Raw genomic sequence first — 19,611 nt, forward strand, 5'->3', positions numbered from 1 at the left:
TGTTATTCTGTTTTTTAAGCATATTTAATAACTTTGGTTTATATTTTATTACCGTGTTTATTATAAAGTGTTATAAAAAGTAGTAAAGGTTATTTTTACTCTGACTTCAGGCGTATCTGTCATGATGCGACCTCGGTGTGTCCCATTTATTTTTAGGATGCTCATCGTGCAGCAGCGTTGAGGTGGCCGGTTTCTAATATTTCAGTTTCATTATTTGCACTTAGGTGAAAACTCGTCCAGCGAGTTGCTTTAAATACACTTCCCTGTATTTCCCTGTTTTCCTTTCTTCTTCTTATTCAAAGTTTTCACTCTAAGCAGCTTTTTATTATGATGGTCTGATGTGAACAATCAGCAGTCCTTCACTTCTCAGCTGCGTCTTTAATGTTTCGTCTGAATGACTCTGTTAATGGAAATCCTGCTCCAGAGGATGCTGACAGCTGGAGACGGGTTAGCTAAGGAGCTACACTTCCATGCAGGATTTTAATATTTAGGGCAGCAGCTAGAAATAGCTTCAGCCCTTTTAGTTTCAGGCTTTTGCTAGAAAAACCCCCCAAAAACATTAATGTGACGGTGAGCGCTGCAGTCGAGGCTCAGCTCTGCTGCTGGCCGGCTGTCGCTGGTACTTTGTGGTTTTCTTAATTAGCTGCTTCAGACGGGAGGGATCAGTCGTCCCCGCAGCTTTGTGAGCTCCGTGGTGAAAGCAACAATTATCGAGTGCGACGTTCAGAGTCTAAAATTAGCTGCAGAGTCAGTTTAATGTTAATGTAGTCAGCAGTAAGGCTCGTTTCTCCAAGGGCTTACCGTTGGAAATAAAGTTGATCAACAGCAGGTTTGATCACCTTTTCAGCTGTGATGGGTAAACGTTGTGCCTTTGTTTACGTTGGAAAAACTACACGGGATGACAAATAGATCATTGTGATTTTTTATTTTTTAATGATTTGTAATCTTTTTCGTGGCAAAAATTTGCAGATTTCAGCAAAGATTTTATACATTTAAAAGTAGCTAGGTGTGGACAAAAACATTTTAGTTAGTTGTGGTTTTTCAGTTTTTATTTCAGCTATCTGAAATGATATTTGCCAGTGACAAATATAATGTAATATAGTGTAAAATAACAATTAAAAAGACAGAAACAAGACTGAACTAAAAAACCAAAACTCCAGACAAAATTAAAACTGCAGTCCAATCAGTTTCCACAGACTTGTTGGACTGTTGTTGGCTGTCGCTCTAAGAAGCTCCACATCACTTCCTGGGTGGCATTGATGAGCACCCGCGAATTAAATCATGTTGCTATATGTTGATCTGATTAAATCTGGAACTTGTTAGAGTCCTGGGATTGGAGAAAACTCTGGGGGAAGTGCAGACTGACTGTCCTGAGGCAGGTTTTAGTGACAGTATTGGTATGCTTGACACGTTTGTGTCATTTTGCAGGGGAAAAAACTGAAGTGAGATAACTTTATTAGATAAAAACATGTATGGATATGCTTTTGCAATACTCAGCATATCACAGAATGTTTAAATTGCATTGATGTTGTATTGTGAATGAAGTATTGTGCAAATATTGTATCGCGGGGTGTCTGGCGAGTCCCACCTCTGTAAAGTACAGCAGCTGTGAATGGCACAAAGCATGCCTGACATGCCTCTTTGGTAAAAATGGCTGACTTGTTGGGCGGAGCTTCTTTGTTGCAATTTTGTAGGCGGTGCTATGGAGCGTTTTCAGGTACAGGAACCATAAAATATATAAATTGTTACCACTTCTTAAAAATATGAAACTTTAATAACAGCTTCCAGCTTCACCAGATTAATGCTTGAGCTTTAGAGTGCTAGTTATTATTATTATTATTATTATTATTTTTATTTTTTTATTTTTTTTTTTTATTTTGTTATTAATACTATAGAAAACTTCCCAGGGTGCAGGGAGGCAAACACAGCTCAGTCCCACTAAGTGGAACGATCACTCTTTGATCAGCAGTTTTTATTGCAGTAGCTCAGCTGAGTTAAAGGTGATTACATCACATCCTGTGAGCTGCAGGAGATGTTTGCTGTGTCTCTGATGGTCTGTGCAGGCTGCGCTGAGCCGCTGTAGCAGGTTTGATCTTGTCTTTGTGTGACCCGCCGTGTGTGCGATTGTTCTGGAGGATTGCAGACAGTGTTAGACTCATAATGGAAAATCATCATATCGATTAGAGGCCAAGGTTCAAAGCCAAAGTGCCCTGCAGCAGCGCAGCATCAGTATACAGGAATGAATGAGTGAAGGCTCCCTGTGGGAGTTTTGAATGCCTTCATTAACCTGCTGTGAGACGCTGTGGCAGACTGAACCTCTGCTGTACAGTCCTGAGGTTCCTGTACACTTTGTGCTGCTGTCAGTCACTTGGTGTTTGAGGCTTCTACACTGTAGATGTGTGAATAGTGACTGGCAGCTAGTGCTGCACTGGAACAATATATATAAATACATAACTATATATATCTATCTATATATCACTATAAAAAATTTTTTAAAGCTTTTATAGACCAAATAATTTCAGAAAGTTACAGTTTATGTTACAGTGTGCTTATTAAATAGGTTACATTGTTTTAGCCTGTTGTCGAGTGTAGTTATGCGTTTCCTTTTATATAACATCAGCTGACATTTATCTGAACTTTAACAAATGCTTTATTTGTAATACTTTGGGTATATTTTATTATTTTTAAGTACTTCATCAATATAAGATTATCTTATTTTTAATAAAGTTGTGTTTCAGATATTAAAGGTTAAAATAAAATAATATAATAAAATACAATTGTAGCATCTGGACACTGTAGATCAGTCTGAGAAATGAACTTTATTTTTTATTCTTAGTTTAAATAATATATTTGACCTTTTTAGAACTGAACGTCCGAATCAGTTACCGGTAGTTCAAAGCTGTGCCATCAGGAAGTCGGTTTGGATGACCTCATAGTTTTGTCTTTTTTTTTTTTTTTTTTAATGAACTTCCTGGTCATCAGTCATCCATTTGTAAGTGCAGCTTCCTTCTCAGCTGCAGGATTAAATGTCCTGATCGAGGAGCTTTTGGACGCAGAGTCGTGGGTGAGGTCATATCTGTAGATCACTACCTTCGCCCTCATTGGCCAGCAGAAGGAGTCGGCGAGCGTCCGTCTGTCCATTTCTCCGGGCCATCGGCTCCAGCTGTTTGCTCAGCAGCACTTCAGGCAAACGTCTTTACTTGGTTTATACTTTTACAGTTTGACTAATTAATTCGACCTGGGAAACGAAAGTGTGGTTAATTAAAACATCTTTGCCTTTGGCTTTGAAACCAAGCTGCCAGTTTGGCTTTTATTTTAAAAGTTTAATTTAAACTTGGAGCAGTTTACACAAGGACAGCACACCTGAAACTGCCTTCCCTCTAAAAGTAGTTGAAGTTAACACCCAAACCCTTAATCTGCTGGCTCTGCTGTGCCTCGGGGCTCATGTTTGGACTCGTGCATGTGTTACTTTAAAGGTGTCTCTTCACTCACAAAGCGCTTCAACAGGCTTTGATGAGCATGCTGAATGAGCCGTGCCTTATATCAAATACAGCACAGCTATTACTCACTGCAGTCATTAACTTCCACTTCATTTTGATGCCAGATGCTACGACCGACAACCCCCCGCCCGCCTCTCTCTCGGGATAGTTTCATAATGGCTAACGGCCGTGCTCGAACTTCTCTCCACTGCAAACAAGCCAGAGAACCCACATTTCAGTTTGCCAGTACGTGATGTCACCTCATTGAAAGTGAACAAGAGGCCTGAAACGCATACCCATGAATCCTTCCTCCGGCTGCTGCAAACAGAGGAATTAGCATTAAGTGAAGTGCACACTGTGACCTAGAGTCCCAGCTGATAACTACGCTTTTTTTTTTTTTCTCCAGTGACAACAATAATAATACTGCACACGTACAAGGTCACAGTTTGACCCTGTGACCTCGTATTTGAGCGTGCAGCTTGGGAGCGTGCATGCGGTGTGATCGGGTTTGCTTCTGCTTATGTAAATGTGCATCACAGTGAACACCTGAGGGGATCACACCTGTTGGTCTCCAATTACAGCAGCGTCCAGGCTGCTCTGATAAAAGGGGCTCATTGTACTGGGATTGTGATGGTTTAATATCCCTAATTAGTTTTGATGGGCTCTTAGTGCAGCACTCAGACAGTGCGGGGTAATTATTTTAAGTTCCCAGAGAAAAGCCTGCTGCTGTTTGGCAGGAAGCCACCGTGTGTGCAGGGAGCTGCTGGGTGACGGTCGCAGCTGTGTGGATGGAAACGAGCTGGCTCAGAGTCTCGCTTCTTATTGGCTGGATGTTCACTGATTTAGGAAGCAGATTTGTCATGTCCTTTTAAGAGTTTCTAACTTTGTGAGACACTAACATTACTATTTTTATTATGATTCTTTGGCAGTTTTTATAATCTGGTTTATTATAAAAACTTGCACAGAAATGTCACTTCAAAGGGACAAACAGACTTTTAAGATCAGTGTTATGTGTTTTTTTTCTTTGCTCTACTACACAAAGGTCAGTCATTGTCTTCAGCCAACCACTTTTACCACTAATGTGATGTGTGGTTTAGAGACAGTGTCACGGATTTAAAAGCTGAAGATGTTAGCATTTCATTGCGAGGACAAGGATGGGACAGAATTGGAAATGAGTCCATTGGGTACAGCTGAGGCTGAGATGGTGTGGACATGTGGGACAAAGGTCAGAGATGATTCATGGATGTAGTGAAGGAGGACGTGCAGAGAGCTGCTGTGACAGAAGAAGCTGGTATGCTGTCTGTAACCACACCATCGCCGGTACTTCCTTTAATGTGACAAATGCATCAATTCTGCATCAGGTTAAAACCTCAGTGTGATAGAAAGTGTTTTTTGAGCTGGAAGTCCGTGCTGTGTGCGTGTAAACACGCTCTGGCCTGCGAGGCTGACCGTCAGGTTCTCACACATGCTGGTAGTGTATGGTCTGCTCTGCCTCCGGCCGCTCGTATTCACGGAAACAACGGAGAGGACAGGAATGATGAACTGCAGCTACTCCGGCTCCATCAGCTTGCATTTGTTTACATCACTACATATCCGGTTGTTCAGTGATGATGCGACGAATCCTACTTCCGGGTCTAAAGTAGGCCTAGTCTGCGTTTAATATGGCTTTTGTGTTGTTAACATGTTTAATGTTATGTATTTTCTTCTATTTGATCTCAAAAAGCTCCTAAGACAGTCAGTGATCCCTGTTGACCTCCTCGGCTTTTATTACCGCTAATCATTTATTTAAGCTCAGTTTTTAAAACCTTAGGATGTAACTACAGCCCAGCCCATGCAGCAGTATATGAATGACTAACCTCGTATTGTGGATGGATTATCTCAGTTGTTCTCCTGGCTGAAGTTTGGTCCTTTTACAGCATCCTGCCATGCGATTACATTTGTTCCACCGAGAACACTCACGTTAATTTTTATCGAGTGGAAAAAAAGTTAGCTTGTTTATATTATGCTAACATAGCTGTGTCGCTAGCGGTCACGTAGCACATTATTATATACCAGCTAGCCCAACTTCAGTAACCCTACAAACGTCACTGCTGTTTAGTTTTCTGTCTTCATTTATGTTGGAAGTGATAGCAGAGCTGTACGTTTTAATTTGTTTCCAAAACCCCGCAGTCAGGACATGCTATATTGTATTTAGATAGAAGCTAGCGAGCTAACTTCCTGCTAACTTCTAACTCCGTTAAATGTCATAAATTCCGTTTTCATGGATGCCTGGATGTTAAACTCAATTGTTACACCTGGTAGAGCAGAACGCTGATCATTTTATTAAAGATGAAAGACTTTAGACAGTTTTTCAACTCTCAGTAATGCCATAGTGATCATTTGATATATGGAGCTGCAGCGGAGTTTAGGCCCAGACACGGCTAGTGACGTCAGACTGAACAACCGGATTACTGTACTCATAGGGGTTTCCACGACATACTATACTGTATGGTGACACACATATGTGGTGATGCTAGCGTGGTAGTGCGATGAACGCTGTAAGGAAGAAATGGAAATCATCACATCAGTCTGTGGGGAAAAGAATATTTTGTGAAACTTTTCTTTTCGAACTTTTGTTTCTTACAACAAGGATTAACAAGTCCTAAACGTTACACTGCTGTTTTATAAAGTGCGTCATTTTTGTGATTTTTAGTGTTTCATGTTTGAATGACAGCTGTTGAAAATCATCATTTTTACAGCTGTCAATCCATAAAATCTGATAAAATATAAACACTGGTGTGCCTTGCTTTGTCCTCAGCGATGTTATTGTAAATTTATTGTCCTTTATTTAATTTTTGGGCCTTTGTTTTTGACTGTGTTCAGTTTCCAGAGCGGTTTTGGTTTATTTTAGGTTTGTTTTTTATTGTTTAAGGAATGCTAACGTTCAGACTTCATTACTTTGTGTGCTAGTTTTAATCTTATTAATGACTAAAGCTAAAGACAAATACTTCATTTATTGCACATTTGGAATGTCCTTTTAACCGACTTCTATATTTTATTCTAGATTTGTGAGTGCATCATGAGACTTCAGGGAGTTTCTGTCCCTGTGTCACCGCTGTAACGCGATCAGCTGCTGCTTTGACTCACTAACACTGTAATTGGTTTTCTTGCTGTCAGAAAAATCTCCAGAAAGCCCAGAGTCAGTGCTGTGTTTCAGTCTGTAGTATAATGAATATTTCTAATCTTGATGTCCATTTCATTGATAAACTAAAGAGAGACAAAATGGTTTAATAACGTGGCTGTTACAAATGCAGGAACAAAGTTTGTGCTCTAAAATATCTTTGGAAGTCAGGGAAGTAGGTGGCCCCACCCACCTCGTGTTTAAGCCTTCTGTTTGTGAGGGGCAGCCAATCAAAAGAAGGCTGGGCTGAAGGGGGAGGGGCTAAAACTGTTTCAGACAGAGGATCGTGGCACAGTGTCCGATAAATAAAGATTATTTTGAAATGCAAGTCATCAGGGTGCAGTGAGATAAACAGACTTTAAAACAGGAGGCACACCTCCTACATGTCACTCATGAGTACAGCATCCTTTCAGTGTTGTGTGATTGGCTGTTTGGGATTTTTATGGTTTGCTGAGTGAAACGAGTACCAAGGAGCTGAGGTGCAATCAAGGCAACACACTAGGAGCCAACTGAGCTTTAAACAGAAAGAAATGTTTGCATGTTGGAGCTGAAAGAGCGCCGCTGACTGTCGTGTGTCATGTTTTCCAGAGCCTTCAGAGCGGCGAGATGGAGGATGGGAAGCCGGTGTGGGCGCCACACCCAACAGACGCGTTCCAGCTGGGAACCATAGTAGACATCGGAGCTGACAGCCTCACCATCGAACCCCTCAAACAGAAGGGAAAGGTGAGCAAACTTTGAGGGTTACCTGCTTTACAGGAGCAGTTATTACTGCACTGCAGACTTATTTACTCGCCTGCCTTCCTACCCCGAGACCGTCCCCAATTTCCCAACTGCGTCCTGATGTCTGTGTGCAGGACTCGGGTTGGAAGGATGACATTTATTTTACCTCCAAGCATCAGCGTTGTATTAATAACACAAAGCAAAGACTTAAACGGCTAGCTGTAGCTTCATCACCTCTACGTCAGCCTTTTTATGCCTTCCTCTTTTATTTTGAAGAAGAATGAGTGAGATGAAAATGGTTTTGAATCGATCGGTCCGCTCTGGCCCTTCTTTGATGGGTTTATCTGATGTGCTCTCACCTGCTGTGTGTTAATGATTTAATGTCCCACTTAGCTCGCGGGGCTTCAGGCCACCTTTCTGGAAGCAATAAAGCATTGTTCACTCTGAGATTCACCTCCGGTGCTCAAGTGCTGATTAATCAGAAGCCAAGTGGCTCTGTGCAGCAAGATAAACGCGCTTTTTTTGATATCGCCTCCGTTGATTCGCTTTTCTGCTGCATCAGGTGCTGAATCGCCTTCAGCAAAGCTTTTAATGTCACTGAGAGTCTGTTGCTGTGGTAACCCCTAAAGCTCGGTGTCCGTCTCACTAATCTTCCCCCTCGGAGAGGCCTTGGCAGTGACAGCGTTCCTCTTTAAAGAGGCTCCTCACTGATTTACCGTCAGCCTGTAAAACACAGAACCGCATAGGTGTGTTTCCACACCTGCCTGAGTCATGAGTGATATTTAAACAGGAAAAGTGATTTTAATCCTGCGTTCTTTTAAGAGTGGCTCTCGTTCCTGGATGTTTTCTCTGAATAAAAGATGTTGCACAAGGTTGGCCTCACTGGATTTCTGGCCGTTTACTGGAATGAGTTGCAGCAGTTTTTACAGCAGTCATTCGACACTCACACAGCCAGTTTTATGGTTTTTATCTCCCTCCTCACCATCTCTATCCAGAAATATTTACTCCACCTTTTACTGTGCCCCTGATCTTTGCACATTTGCTCTGCAAACGACTGCATAAACGGGGCCTCTCTGCATTTACAGAGAGATTCCTGGTAAATGTATTTTAAATGTCACGCCAGTTTGAAATGATCTCCGTTATGGATGGAAAATTACAACTGGGGAATTTCAAGTGTTCAGTGATTCACAACAATTCATGGATTCAATAAAACACACGAGGAGACACTCCACCTTAAAAGTACCCGGTACCTGCTTCAGTAGTATTTTTTACTGCACACATTCTTCCATCTTTAGTGGAACAGTAAAAGTAAGCTAACGCTGACAGCTAACATAAACGTTTTATTTTGTTGGGACTGACCTTTATTTACCTCACCTATGGCCATACCTGGCCTTCTACTAATATATATTTATTATAATTAATTCCACTTTAGCATTTGTATCCTTCTTGCTCCTTCTTGCTACATTTCACTGTTTCACAGAAACCCTTCACTCCTTTTCAAGGCTTTTATTTTTAATCATTTGCACAAACTTGAGTGTAAAAATAGATGTTTTTCATTTGAAGAACCAAAAAGCTCCATGAATCTGACATACGTGTCTTATTATTTTTATCAAAGGAGCGACTGACAGAGGTGCAGGTAGAGAAGTGAGATGTGAGGAACAAGTAAAGGCTGATGAAGATGCTTCTAGACAGATGGCTTTATTATGTATTTGTGTACTCGGAGCGTTACACCTCTGCACACACAGTGTGTTGGTTTGCATTAATGAAGTTTGTCCCACGTGTATCAGTCTCTCACTCGTGTGCTGAAGTCAAAGAAATACGATGAAATATGAGACCTCACGTTACGAGCAGAACCAGCCTTTGTGGTGTTGCTGTTGCTCGCTGTGGTCTCATTTCAGGGTGTGAATATCGTGACGTGTCAATGATATGTTAACAACTGAGTTTATATTAAGTGTCATCAGTGATGTCGCCCCTTTTGAGCTGCTAGCTTCTGGTTTTCTGGTCACACATCCTCTTTAACAAAATATCTTCATGATATTCATCGTGACAAAAATATATTTCGTGACGATGGCGTCAGATAAGTCGCCTTACTGTGCAACTGAAAGATGAGAGCATCAACACAGGAAATGATGCTTGTGTCTTTGTAGCTGACTTGACGCATTGGACCGCTAATGGAGGCTGTTTCAGTCTTCTGTCTGTAATCTGAGAAAGCTTTAACTCAGGATCCGCCCACTTTGAGCGTTCAGCAGTTATCTCAGTCGTTGTTGCTTAAAGTGACTGAATGTCATCGGCTTTCTGTGGTCAGCAAAGTGCTACTAGTTGCTTCCTGTGTGGACGACCCTTAAATCATCACCTGCAACAACCCTGTGACTGATGATGCTAACCCCGGCCCTCTGCTATTAGACTGTGTTGTTTCTGTTTTTAAAAATAGTTTTCCTGAGTCTTTGCAGTTCTGGACAAAATCAGTAATTATACTGACTGCTGCTCATCAGAAAAGTCCTTTTTGCTTTTCTTCAAAGCGGCGTGTGGGCATGCACCGCGAGCCCGTTGAATAAATCGGCTAAAATGAACTCGCAGTGCAAACTTTGATGGCGTCGATCAGTATAAGAGTGCAAGCTGTCTGCCGTCTCAGGTGGATTTGTTAAAAACCTGAGGATTTTGCACCTTGGAGCCATGTGAGTAAAATAGTAGGGTCCCTGAGTTTTGCCTCAAAGGAGCTGATAAACCAGTTCTGACCCCAACTTAAACACCATAAATCAGTTTTATCGGTCGAGGCAGTACAAAGCCTGCTTCAAAGGGTTTCCTGGTAGGAAGGGTCCCTCTCTGGGTTTACCACAGAAAACAGTATTTTAACAGTAATGCTCTGATCTGCTGTCAGAGCGAGTTTCTGGGCTTGAATCTGAACAATGGCCCGTCTGTCCCGCTGCAGCCACTTTGTGCCAGTGTCTGACGATGTGCTCACTCGCTGGCCGGCCTCCCGGGATGGACGTCAGGGGAAAGACGGAGAGCATGAGACCCTGTCATACTATCGCTCACAAAGAGCCGGCCTTGTCTGTGTTTCTGTTTCCCAGAGAGTGTCTGATCTGCCTCGGAGCTGCAGATGGACAAAACTGTTTGAAGGGCATTACTGAAGGAGATGAAGTTATTTTTGCAGCAGATACTTAAAAAGGCAATTTTGGAGTTACTTATTTTGTAACTTATTTTGTTCTCGCCAAGAATGAAATAAGATGATGAAGTTTAATGATGTGGCTTTAGTGCCAGGAAGTTATTAGCTTTGATTAGACTGGAAACAGGAAGAGGACTAGCTTTGTTTGTACCATAAACCATGAGTCACTTGCACCAGCTATTCATCCACTTGGCCAGTTCGTTGCACCAGTTTATAGCCAATCCTTAATATCCAAATCACTGATCAGCCACAACATTAAAAGCAACTTAATTCCATTTAATTGCATTTATATGCCACCAAATCACAGCAGTACTTATCTGAGTCTGCTTCAGGTTGTTTGGTAAATACTACAGTACTTGTGACTAGGGCTGGGCGATATATCGAGTTTTTTAAAAATATCGATATATTTTCATACGAGATATAAGATGTGACAATATCGTTTATATCGATATAGCTTATGTTACGTTATAATTATACTTGTGGAGCCGCAGGTTTGCCTCTCTTTCGTCCACTTTTGTCTCTACGCAACGTTACTCGGCCTCGCCTCTCCTTCACTGAACACAACTCCCCCTCCCCCATAGCTTCACCTGCAGGCAATGACAAGATGAAAGCGGAAAATCTCCGTTAGCGAGTTACCGCGGATCGTCCCGTGCGTGGGGCTGGACGGCGTCAACGTGTTAGCGAGCTAACCGCGCTAACGAGCTAACCGCGCTAACGACATGCAGCCCGGAGGAGCTGCACGGCCTAAAATGGGACACAGTGTGACTAAGAACTCTCTTTTTGTTCTTAACTTATGGCTTAAAAAAAAAAAATCGAGATATATATCTTATATCGCCATCCAACTAAAAAATATCGAGATATGAATTTTGGGTCATATCGCCCAGCCCTACTTGTGACTGAATCCCCAGCCCTCCAGTCTGAGAAGGTGCTTGGTTATGGTGTTGTCTCACTGAGGCAGCGGGTCCACTTCAGGCCACTTGTCATCTTGACACATGGCTCTTTTTCCAGGGCTAGGTGTGGAGGGTTGTGTCCAAAGCAACTGTTCTTTTCTTGCCTTCTTCCCAGCTACATGAGAGTGAGCCAACTCTCATTACTACATTTTCAGAAAGTCTCTCCCCAGTGGGACGATTGGGGTCCTTGCCAAGATATGGGAAGACATTGCAAATGTACTTGGATTTTAGGTCGCAAGCCACCCAAAACTTGATCCCAAACTTGTCAGGTTTACTTGCAATATACTGCAGGAAACAGCACCGAGTCTTTGATGGGAAAAGCTGTTCATCAACGGTGATATGTAGACCAGGGTTGTAGCACGTGATGCAGTTGGTGACAAATGATCCCCACACACTGGAAATTGCAGCGAACTTATCAGTCTTTGCTCGATCACTGCAGGTGGACTTGTCATCAAAGCGTAGGTGTTGCATGATGTCTTGGAAGCGGTTTCGTGCCATAGTTCCAATTATCTGTGGGTTTCCCAGGTTTGCTGACCAGCAGTCATTTAGAGATGGAACCCTGTTAACCCCCCGCAAGATGACAATTGCAATAAATGCCATTAGTTCAGGGAGGTCCATGAACCAATGAACATGCTCCGTGCACCACTCAGCAGGCCATTTGTAAATATGTGTACAAATGGTTGGTTTTTTGTACTGTTTTTATCAATAAATCTCAGCAACAAAGGACATACACCCATGTGTGTTGATTCTCCCTAAGATGGCAAACTGAAACACTCCAAGTTGGTGACTTTTGGAGATTTATTTCCCTGGATGATTGAGAATGCATCAAGATGAAACACAAAAGGAAGTTCACAGCTTTTAGCAGCTCGCCCACCCCCTCATCCACACACCCCCACTCCCCTCCCTCCAGAATTCCCAGGTAACAACCTAATTTACATATGAATGAAGAGCCAATTTAGCTTCCACTTGGCTGAAGCTAAAGCTTAGCTAAAAGCCTACCAGCCATTTGGCTGCTCTCCGGGTTTTAAAGGTAGAAAGGTAGGAGCCTGGGGGTGCTACTGTTAAACAACTCTGAAGCATCGGGGTGGGGGTGGGGTCACAGGACCTCTGGGAGTGTCCTGTGGTGTTGTGGAATTGGATGTTGGGGGTAGGGCCTGCGTGGATCGGGCTCGCTCCCGGGCATGCAGCAGATGCTTGATCAAACTGGGACCCCGGGGAGTTCAAAAACACTTCAGGCTCTTTGTTGTGTTCACTGAGGCCTCCCTGAGCAGTTAGCATGGCGCTGTGGGAACGCCGTGTGTGTGAGTTCTGGACTGTTGGGTTTGGAAAGCTGGAGAAAAGGCTGGAAACTGATGAAACTGATGGTGTGCTATGGTGAGCATTGATATTCACTGGGACCAATTTAGCTGTTCTTCTAACATGTACCTCACACCTCATCCCACACTGTTGGCAGACGAGTCCTCTTTACACTGGCTCCCCGTGAAGTTTAGGGTTCAGTGTCAGGTTCTGGCCATTTCAGAGCTCTTCATGTTCAGATGCCTTGAAGTGTCCACTGATCCCTGCTCAGAAGCAGCTCTGTAGGGGTCTGCACATTCCAGGAAGGTTCAGTAGTAACACTGAAGTAATAGCTGGCTGTGCTATAACACATTATTTCCCCCCTTGTCCTCACGCGGCGCAGTGTTGTGGAATCGGTCCAGCTTGGGCTGAGAATGTGGAACATGCCACCACTGGAAAGAATGAATCGGCTGTACGTCAGTCTCTGGCTCGAGCCGAGGCCTGCAGCGCTTCTTTAAAGAGCCCGATTCAAAGGAGTGAGAGTCTGCCGGGGCCTTCAGGAGCTGGCAGCGATCGGCTTTAAGATCACACGAATACGACACACACGCCCCCGCACTCCAAAACACTGAGGTCACACGTCCTCGTAAAGCCTCCAGCATTGGTTCAGCATGGCCGGCTTCAGCTCGAAGTCATGTGTGCAGAGCTAATGCTCCAAAGCTTTTAGAGTAAAAGAAAGCCGAAGGTGGAACAGTGAAACAGAGAGCACTTTGATTTTAGTTTGAGCCCTCAGGTAAATGCTAATTATACGGAGCATTAAAGAGCAACAGAAATGCAAAAACCATCAAATGTTTTTTTTCTTTTTAAGAAATTAAATTTGTTGTTTTTACTTTCACACTTTCAAAATTCAAAACTGAGCGCTAAGTTTGGCGCCAGGTCTGAGCTGGTTGTGCTGACCTCGAGACCACGTGAATGAGTCGGCGGTTTCAGACGTTTGAGTGGAGCCGGGATTGTTGCCGACCCGATCGAAAGTCAGTAGTTGGATGTTAATAATGCAGCGCGGCATTTCTCTGCATCTCAGTCATTGGACAGTCCCGTCGCCCTGATCCCGTTACCTCCTGCCTCCAAATAATTCATCGTGTCTGCAGCAACCGGTAGATGACACTCACCCTGCTGGAGCCATCATTTAAAAACATGAACATGAAAGAAACCCATGAACTCTGTCGAAGCTGCATCATGCATCAACAGCATCATGCACTGAGTTTTTAAAGCCCCTCTGTATAAATTAACTCAGTTTAAATACATTAAGCTGACAGTTTATTTCATCATAATAATAAATCTCTCTTTTCTTTTCTTTTCTTTTCTCTCAGACGTTTTTGGCTCCGGTGAGCCAAGTCTTCCCTGCAGAGGATGACGTCAACAAACATGTGGAGGATAACTGTGAGTACTTGTGCTTCATCGCTCCACCTACAGATCTGGCTCCTCCTTTTTTTAGATATTTGACATTAGACATTTGTCGTCCTCCTTAAGCTGCTGTTACTCTGGAAGTCTGGGATCAGCTGTTTCTGGTCCCCGGGCCTTATGTTTGACACCCCTGGTCTAAAGTCTTTTCTTGATGCACATCAAAAAGGAAATAAAGTTCCATATAGGAGTATTTTTATTGCAGGAATTTTACTTGCTGATCTGTAATTTGAGTTAAATTCAGCTTTAACACAGAGTTATAACAGGATGCACGTCAGCAAATGTTGGTCTGATATTTCTGAGTCTAAACAAAGCAGCAGTGATATTCATAAATTTATTAACGGACCAAGTCGTCTCTTTTTTCCTTCAGATTTTCCATCGTGGCTTTAAATAGATTTTATTTATGAGGCGTTCTTCCAGTCTTTTCCCGGGAATGCACCGGGCGCAGTGCCATCATGATGATGCCCACTCAGAACAGTCTCCTACTGTGTCACTATGCTTCTCCTCGCTTAAATAATGAGTTTTTTGCTTGTTTAAAGAGCTGCAGAGGGTAGGAAATCAGGTCGATTTTTAAAATAAAAGAACCTCTTGTAGGCTAAACACTTTTCTCCTGGTGTTGCAGAAGGTGAGGTTTGAGTACCCGGTATTGAAAGCTATTCGCACGTTAAAATGCAGCTTTTTTTATGCAGCCAGGTGTGCATCTACAGGGAGGGGATGGGGTGGCATTGGCCCTCCCTGAAGACCCTGCTGTTTATTAGTATCTACAGTCATTTAATTACGTTGCTGAAGTGCAGTTTTAATCACTTTATTGCAGTATTTTCATGTTATGCTGTCTGGGTTCCCTATGTGCCCCCGACTGATAAAACCCTGCACACTGCAGTTTTCCTCTCATATAATCTGCTGGTTTGCCGACAGCTGTTGTTGTTGTTGATGATGTTGTTGTGCCTATAGCATCCTCACATTTCTCGAGTGGCACTGTTATTTGTTTTTTGTTTTTTCCTTTCTGTAAATTCAGCTGCTTTGAGTAAACCTATGCTTGTTTCTGATTGGCTACATGCTGCTGAAGGTGGTTATCAGTCTGACTGATAACCACCTTCACGTGAGCTCTCGGCCCGATGGATGATGCGATGTGCAGCGTGGATCCGCTGCTCTGCTGAGTTTAGTAACATTTTGTCCTGCTTGTGTCTCTCAGGCTCTTTGATGTACCTGAATGAAGCCACGCTGCTCAACAACATCCGAGTGAGATACAGCAAAGACAAAATTTATGTAAGTACAGACATGAGGGGGAGCGGCCGGTCGGTGAAATACTGTGAAACAGAAACGGTTGTGAGGTCGTCCTCATCCTCGGCGTGCTGTATTCACTCCTGGACTCAATGGTGTGTTAAATGCACAGGACACACCTGAGGCTCAGTCTTCAGGTGAACTTGTGGCGCTGAAAATGAAAGAATAAACACCAAAAGGTCACAAAAGCAAAAAGAAAAACTCATAAAGGTTCGGGGTTCGTTTCCTCTGATCGTAAAAAGTCAAAATTTCACACCGAACCAAAATAATTCCGACCTCGGAAAGACAACGTCACACGTTATCATCACCCGATGAAGGAAACCAGCTGCCGTGTCAGCACAAAGCGTCGGTCGTGACCTGCCCGCACCACCTGTGGGCGGGCCGCACGCTCAGTCATGTTTCCACACTCCACTGAAGCAGAGATCTACTCCACCCTCGCCTGAAACAAAGGCATCACATTTTCTTACTGGACAAACGTGTGCACTCCCAGTTCAGAAAAAATAACATGTGTGCAGGTTACTGTGTAAATATACATGTAAGTACGGAGGACTGAAGCTGCCAAAATAAAACGTTTAATGAATGAATAGATTAAAAACAACTCATATAAATCAGATCAAACTTTATTAGATTTTTTTTTTTGCATCAACATGTGACAATTAATATTTCTGATTCGTTTGTAGTATTTGTTTTTTCTTGTTGCTCTTATTTTTTTTCACTTATTTCCCCTTAATTTTACTTTTTTGATTTTTACATTTTTTTTATTTTTTTAACTGAATTTTTGTTTTTTTATTTCTGATATTTTTTCTAGTTCCTGTTGATTTCCTTAGTAAATTTATTTTTAAATAACTTTATTTATATATGTATTTATTCATTTAATCAGTTTAAAGGTTTTTTATTTGCTTTTTTAAAATTGTTGCAGTTATTTCTACATTTTCCTTTTTCTATTTTCTTTATTTTTTCATTATTAGTCCGATTTTACTCACTAAAAATGAATTTTTGTTAGTTACTTTTTATTGCATTGCATTTTGTGTTGCTCTTGAAAACTCACTTTCACACTGATTGAATAACTGTTTTATTTTTTAATTATTATTATTTTTCCTTCATATGGATGTCTTCACTTCACGGGGTTCATGAATGATCTCGGCTCTTGTCACTTCAAAAAGACTTCAGTAATTATTCATGTCCATCCAGATAAAGAGGACGGCTGTCACGTGTTTGCTATTATTTAAATAATTATAATTTTGCTCAAGTCCTTAAGATGAAACATATGTGGGCCAAACAGAGTCTTCAGCTTACCAGCAAACCCTCAGCTGATGATTATTCCTCCACATGAGGCTCTGATAGGAGCAGCGGGGCTACACAGGGTGTCTTTTCACCCCAGGGGGCTTTTCGGCCCGGCCTCACACCTTGAGCACCCAGCAGGGGCTCATGTGACCTCTGCTGCCTTTGCTATTTAGCTCCATTTTCCTGTGAAGCTTCCAACTGATGTCAGCTGGAGTCAGACTTGGTCCACACTGACACCTAGTGGCCGAGGAGGGAACTGCACTGTGAAGCTCACAGAGGGCATTTCTGATATAAATCAGGTTTTATTGATAAATGAGGATATTGTAAAGCTTTAGAAATCTCTGCAGCGATTATAAATGTAAATCTAAACCTCTCCAAAACTTTTGAAAACACAATATAATCATTGTAACCTCCATGAAGACTGGAAACACAATCCTCAATCACAATGTGATGCTCAGGAGTTTTATGAATTCTTGAAATTCTTGAGATGTGGCTGAATGCTCGTATTACTGGCTGATATGGAGTTTGGATCAGTACAGAAATTCAGATTTTCTGATCCTGATTCCGTTAAACTCTGACAGATTTTGGAGCCTCTCACTTTTTATAAGTGCTGAAAGAAAACGTTTGCTGCTCCTTCAGGAGGAGGCAGAGAAATTAGAGACTTTGTTGGTTTTATGAGCCAAATAAGTGATTTTTATTCCTCTTGTTCTTGTTCTTCTTTCAGACATTTGTAGCAAACATCCTGATCGCCGTCAACCCGTACTATGACATCCCGAAGCTTTACTCGCAGGAGACCATCAAGAAGTACCGGGGCCGGTCGCTGGGCACGCTGCCGCCGCACGTCTACGCCATTGGTGAGCAGCTCAGTTTATCACAACTTTTACATGCTGGACAGTATTTCCAGGAACTTGTCCCACATTTTTGTTCTGTGCTCGTGACTAAAGCTCAGTTTGAGCATTTTTGGTGTGTTTTTAGAAAGAGGGAAACCTTTCGTTTGCCGTGATTTTAAAAACACAAACAAATCGTAAGCAGAAAGCCTCACATTAAAGGAGAGACAAGAAATGTTCTGTTAGTTAGTGAAATCTACCTGTGGAGGGAACAAGGCATGATACATCTCTGCAGAGCTCATTTTAACCTGCTCGAGTTGAGCAAAGTTTGTTTACATATTCAGAAAGTTAAAGACTCCTGAGACGGTTTAGAGGTCAGTATCTTTATTTTAGACTTTTTAAGCAGTTTTTGGTCATGGATGCTTTAAAATGTCCTAATCCCTGTCATTTTTATAAGACTTATTTTAATGTTTCACAAATTGAACAAGATCATTAAAGTCATTAAGAAATTATCAGTTTAATCGTCCTCTAATAATTTAATACCAAAAGCAGTTCTTTTAGGGTGAGAGTTAATGTTGTAGTTCACAATTTGTTCACTAGGGGGCAGCCAGCACTCAGATTTCCCAGAGTCCCCTGAACATCACGGTACCAGACTGACTTATTGAAACCGCAGGGGTTTAATATCTGTTTGATTTTTGGGGTCAGCGTAGCGTCTGATCTAACTGCTGCCTCTGTCTTCAGCTGATAAGGCATACAGGGACATGAAGGTCCTGAAGATGAGCCAGTCCATCATCGTCTCCGGGGAGTCTGGAGCCGGCAAGACTGAAAACACCAAGTTTGTTCTCAGGTGAGGGAGGCGAGGGTCTCGTCTTTCAGCGAACGCGGCGACGACAAATCTGAGAAAATTATCCACGTTTTCATGTTCGTGTGATTATTGTAATGTGACCTGTACTCGGAGCTTATATACACAATCAGTTTTGATATCATCGATTTTCATTTGACCTCATTTGTGATTTTAATTATCAGCTTGTTTTCATAATTAATTGATTGTTTTGTCCAGAAAAGGTCGTAAAATGGTTAAAAGGCCTGTTTTAGTTCATTTAAATGTCCTGTTTCATTTGACTCACTGACCCCAAATATTTTCTACTCAGAGTTATTCTGATAACTCAGAGTTTAAAATATTTTGCAGTTTTTCTTAAGAAATTACTTATTTGATTATTAAAAGCGGTATTTGATAAATGCTCACACAAAATCTGGACTTTGGACATGCTAAAAGCTGTGACATTACAGTGTTTAGACGATGTGAGCAGAAACGTTTACAGGCAGGTGAGAGCCGGTGATTCTAATAATGCTCTCCTCTGAAGCAGCTTTTCAGTAAGATGTCACGGTGTTATCCATGGTAAATGGCCTGTTTTTATATAGCGCTTTACTAGTCCCTAAGGGCCCCAAAGCACTTTACACATCCAGTCATCCACCCATTCACACACACATTCACACACTGGTGATGGCAAGCTACATTGTAGCCACAGCCACCCTGGGGCGCACTGACAGAGGCGAGGCTGCCGGACACTGGTGCCACCGGGCCCTCTGACCACCACCAGTAGGCAACGGGTGAAGTGTCTTGCCCAAGGACACAACGAGCAAGACCGTCCAAGCCGGGGCTCGCACTGGCAACTACAAGGCGAACTCCCAACTCTTGAGCCGCGATCGCTGGTGGGCGATTGAAACCAGAAATGAGCCTATTTGGATGAAAGGGTTAGCAGAGATATCTGCTGAGTACCAAACTATTAAAGGTCCTCTCTGTAGACTTGTTGGATGGTCGGTACCACACAGGAAGTGATGTCATCGCTCAGATAACCGCAATAAAAATGCTCCAGTTCGGTGATTCACTTAGCAGGCACGAGGTTTAAGCAGTGAGGTGTTAAAATATTCACCTGCAGTAATGTGGGAGTCTCACCGATGAAGCCAGCCTCTAGTGGACGTCTGAGGAACTGCAGGTTTGCCAGTTTTT

General features: G+C 42.4%; 1 protein-coding gene across 5 annotated transcripts in view; it reads left to right on the top strand.

The window, feature by feature from the left end:
- LOC146558463 (unconventional myosin-VI) overlaps positions 1–19,611 on the top strand; it is a 151,157-nt gene that overhangs the window by 18,448 nt on the left and 113,098 nt on the right. For all 5 annotated transcript variants that reach the window (XM_085247564.1, XM_085247565.1, XM_085247566.1 and 2 more), the window contains exons 2-6: positions 7,228–7,362; positions 14,118–14,187; positions 15,401–15,474; positions 17,498–17,627; positions 18,342–18,447. In XM_085247564.1, the coding sequence (XP_085103690.1) occupies positions 7,246–7,362; positions 14,118–14,187; positions 15,401–15,474; positions 17,498–17,627; positions 18,342–18,447 (497 nt within the window). In that variant the 5' untranslated portion in view covers positions 7,228–7,245. The remainder of the gene's footprint in view (positions 1–7,227; positions 7,363–14,117; positions 14,188–15,400; positions 15,475–17,497; positions 17,628–18,341; positions 18,448–19,611) is intronic.

This window comes from Mchenga conophoros, linkage group LG15 (assembly GCF_057382185.1).
Source record: "Mchenga conophoros isolate Kocher_MC1m ecotype Shallow Benthic linkage group LG15, M_conophoros_male_GT1.1, whole genome shotgun sequence".
NCBI classification, from domain to species: Eukaryota; Metazoa; Chordata; class Actinopteri; order Cichliformes; family Cichlidae; genus Mchenga; species Mchenga conophoros.